We start from the raw sequence: 4,080 nt of genomic DNA on the forward strand, positions 1-4,080 counted from the left end.
TACACTTCTAGATGCCACTAAAACTGGTCCTTGTTGACCAAAGTGCTGTACAGACCAGAGCAGGTAGAGAAAAACATGATTAAGAGAAAAACAAATTAAAAGAATCACAGACAATGAAATCAGCAGGAGGATGAGAAAAAGTAGGTTTTGAGCCTGGATTTAAAAATAACATTAACCATTATTAACATTAGTGTTTTACTTCATGCAGGCAATAAAAACGTGGTGGGGAGGGAACATCTGGACAGAATGAAGAATGGCTGCATAGTCTGCAACATGGGACACTCCAGCACTGAGATAGAGTTGGTATGAACGTAGACTGTGTGTGTTTGTGTGTGTGTGTGTGTGCGTGTGTGTTTATACATGTTTTTATGTGTGTGTATAAACCTGTATATACATGTGTGTAAAATATGGACTCTTGCTTCTCAGGCGAGTCTGCGGACTGCAGAGCTGAGGTGGGAGCGTGTGAGGCCTCACGTGGATCACGTTATCTGGCCTGATGGCAAGAGAATCGTCCTGCTGGCTGAGGTGATGATACTGTTGTTGTTGTTGTTGTTGTTATTGTTGTTACACACCGAGCAGCAGGAGATAATGTACAGAAACCTATTTATTGTAAACTATAGTCCCACAATGTGTGCTCTGAACTGGGGTCTTGCTGCACATACCCTGTTTATTAAACAGTAACAGCAGCCATTTTGAGTGCTTACAAATGATACATTGCACCACACGTAGCCTTTCATTACCATGCTGCTTGTGACTTTCATTGTTTATTTAAATTAACATTTCAGTGAGTGGAAACATTTTCAGCTATCAATGTTTAACCAGCTGGCTAACCATTAAAGGTGTCATAACACCTTTCCATAATACTACCTTGCACTGTTACACACACTGGTGTCTTTGTTACAGATTTTTAAAGTTTTTAAAGTCATTGTAGTTTCAGTGGTTGTTATTATTAGGTTAAAATCAAGTGCGGTTAAGGTTAGATCTTTTCCTGCCTGTACCTGGATATACTTACTTGTCCAGGGATAACAAGGCCTCTGCATGCAGAACTGAGTTTTAAGAACTGTTACATAATGTTTTCTTACAGCTCACATCTGATCCAAAATGAGTTGAGCTCCAGGAACAGACTCACTTGGTCACTGTTAAAGGATCAGGTGTGCAGCTTTAGACACAGAGGGATATTTAAGGACTAATCTAAGTATTTTAAACAGCACACTTTACATGTCTTTAGGTTATTATCAGAGTTTTTTAATGTTTGCTTTAGGGCCGTTTGTTGAATCTGAGCTGCTCCACGGTGCCTTCACTCGTCCTCTCCATCACCGCTACAACTCAGGTGTGATCACATGTTATTTACTTCAAGGTTTTATTTAGCAAAATATCTTTTTATTCTTTTCTAAATGTATCACAGAGGAAGTGTCTGTAGTCATTTTGAGGCTGGTGTTAACAAGACTGTTGTACGCCAGGCCCTGGCTCTCATAGAGCTGTACAGTGCTCCAGAGGGACGATACAAACAGGACGTCTACCTGCTGCCAAAGAAGATGGGCAAGTTCACAGCTTAAGTATCCTAAAACAATTAGGACCATATCTTTATATTCAGGACTGATGAACCCCTGTATGTTTTATCATTTCAGATGAATTTGTAGCCAGTCTTCACCTGCCGACGTTTGACGCTCGCCTCACAGACCTGAGTGATGAACAGGCCAAGTATCTGGGCATCAGCAAACATGGACCCTTCAAACCTAACTACTACAGGTGAGGACAAGTATTACACACAAACAACACACAGATTATATATTGTTTGTGTATTTAACAGATTTTTTTTTTTTAAATAGGTATTAACGCTCTGGAGATAAAGCTGAAAGACTCTTCAGACATGCTGTTGTGGATTATATTTTGAAAAACCCCTCACGGTCCTGCAGACACTGACGCCCTCTACAGTCTGAATCTGACTCAGTATTATCAAGACAGTGGATGAGGACTACAAACCTTTACTTTAATTAACTTTTCTATGCACGTGCGGTCGTATCTGTTTTATGTTTTTTTTCCTTGTTATAAATATTCACAGTTTTCAGACTGTAATCAGTGTAAATTCTTATTGAGTTTAAAATGAAGAGAAACACAAAGTGCCGAATGTTATTCACTCTTCTCCTTTATATAACAATACTATTTCTTAACTGAAGCAACAATCAATATCATATATTTAATTCATCATATTTAAACTATAAGTTGACAGCTCAAGTGATCAACATTGAAATATCTGCTCACATTTGTACATGTAAAATAGTTTCATCCACTATAATCCTGATTTAAATCTAACATCTAAACATGATATTAACCTTAAAAGAAGCCTCTAGTAATGAAGCATGCATAAGATATTATAATAAAAAGCGCAGTTTCTCCCTGTGTCTGTCTCATCATTTAAATATCACAAAATTAGAATTATTGTGTGCAACTCTAAACTGTAGAAAAACAACATTATGAACAATAATTGAAACTCGTGGGTTTTTCAAATGATCTCTGCTCACACTGCATTATTCATACAACCACACAATCCTGTAAATACATGTTATATTCCCACTAAACTCACCACACAGTGACTAAGATGGATCTGCAGCTTAGTCAGAAGCTCTACAAAGACTGCACAGCCGTATACTGTGGGTCAGTGGTTCCCAACCTGAGGGTTAGGACCCCCAGTAGGAGTCACCACAGCCTCATGGAGGGGTCACAAGGACTTGTTGATTTAAGGGTGTGTAAGAAAATGTAAAAAATCATTCAATCATTTATCCAACCTTAATTAATTTCTCAGGAATAGATTGAGGAGTGAACCCTTATTTTCAATGATGCCAAGATTAGACAAAAACAATAAGAAGACAAACATCAAAATAATTTGTCAGTTTGCTAATTAAAAACAGATTCCACAGTTTCATGTAAACTTGATTAATAAACATATTTCTAAAATCTCCCAATGTTATCAGGGAATCCATATTATTAAAGTACATTGTAGTTTGTTCAATAAGTGCAGAGCTGAAACTCTAGACAGTAGGTCTATATTCCCTATATTTCTGGGAAGAAAACTATTTGCAATTTTAAAGTTTAGATTATTATTTAAGATCTAAATTTTTAAGACCTTAACTAAACACCATCGTCCTGCAAAGAAAAAAACAACCAAGCATCAGATAGAATAAAACATTGGATTTGTCATAATAGAAAGGCCTATTAAGTAGTTATGATTGATAAAAATGAAAAAAATACATAATACAGACAGCGAATTGTTTTAAAATCCTTAAAAACTTTATCTGATATAATTTTCACAGGAAATAATCTGCTTAAAATTCACCAAATCTCTCGTTTTACACAAACCTCCTGCAGTTATTGTGCTCACTATTTGGGTTCATTGTACAGTTTATTAGTTGTTCCGTACTGTTCTTGTTATTATTGAATATATTATGTCACTTAGTGAGGGATCATCCATTTACTCAATAATAGAAAAGAGGTCCCTTAAGGAAAAAAGGGTTGGGGACCACCGGGAAACAGTCTACCAAGTTACTATTTGCCACTGGGGCGTAAGACCACACTATCATCTTTGCAGAGACTAGTTTCATAGATAACGATAGACAGATGATAGACTAGTATGATAGATAGGTAGATAGGATACTACAGATTTACAGAAGCGATAGATACAGATTACGAAAGATAGACCGATAGTAGATCACCTAGCCAATCAATATGTTCCATATGTATATTTGCTTTATTTCTGGCAGTAAAGGCTTTACTGTTATCCGTCGTTGTTAATCATACCTTTACGCAGAAATTTTGTGAATGTCTCAGACTTCAAACAGCTCCCCCCCAACTCGAGATAAAAGCTAAATCCAGGATCCGCTGGCAGATGGACGAGGGGTCTCGGCTACGTGCGCCTGTGGTGTGGCTACTGTCCTGTAGAAATCCTGGCAGGATGAAGAAGGTACTCATCCTAGAAGAGATCGCGTGAGACATTTTGTGAATGGTACAGTAGGAAAATAACTGTATCTGTGCAGTTCTGGTCAAGTCGCACTCTCAACAGGTCATTGTTATTGCTGCACAGTT

The 4,080-nt window shown here is 37.4% G+C and overlaps 1 protein-coding gene across 1 annotated transcript in view; it reads left to right on the forward strand.

The window, feature by feature from the left end:
* LOC118330407 (S-adenosylhomocysteine hydrolase-like protein 1) overlaps nucleotides 1–1,753 on the forward strand; it is a gene marked incomplete in the record, with an annotated part of 10,261 nt that extends 8,508 nt beyond the window's left edge. Inside the window, 5 exon segments of the mRNA XM_035664914.1 lie at nucleotides 209–303; nucleotides 427–525; nucleotides 1,262–1,330; nucleotides 1,461–1,539; nucleotides 1,629–1,753. Of these exon segments, the coding sequence (XP_035520807.1) occupies nucleotides 209–303; nucleotides 427–525; nucleotides 1,262–1,330; nucleotides 1,461–1,539; nucleotides 1,629–1,753 (467 nt within the window).
* Between the last annotated feature and the right edge of the window lie 2,327 nt (nucleotides 1,754–4,080).

This window comes from Morone saxatilis, unplaced genomic scaffold (assembly GCF_004916995.1).
Source record: "Morone saxatilis isolate NCDOM2014 unplaced genomic scaffold, NCSU_SB_2.0 Contig2, whole genome shotgun sequence".
Taxonomy (NCBI): domain Eukaryota; kingdom Metazoa; phylum Chordata; class Actinopteri; family Moronidae; genus Morone; species Morone saxatilis.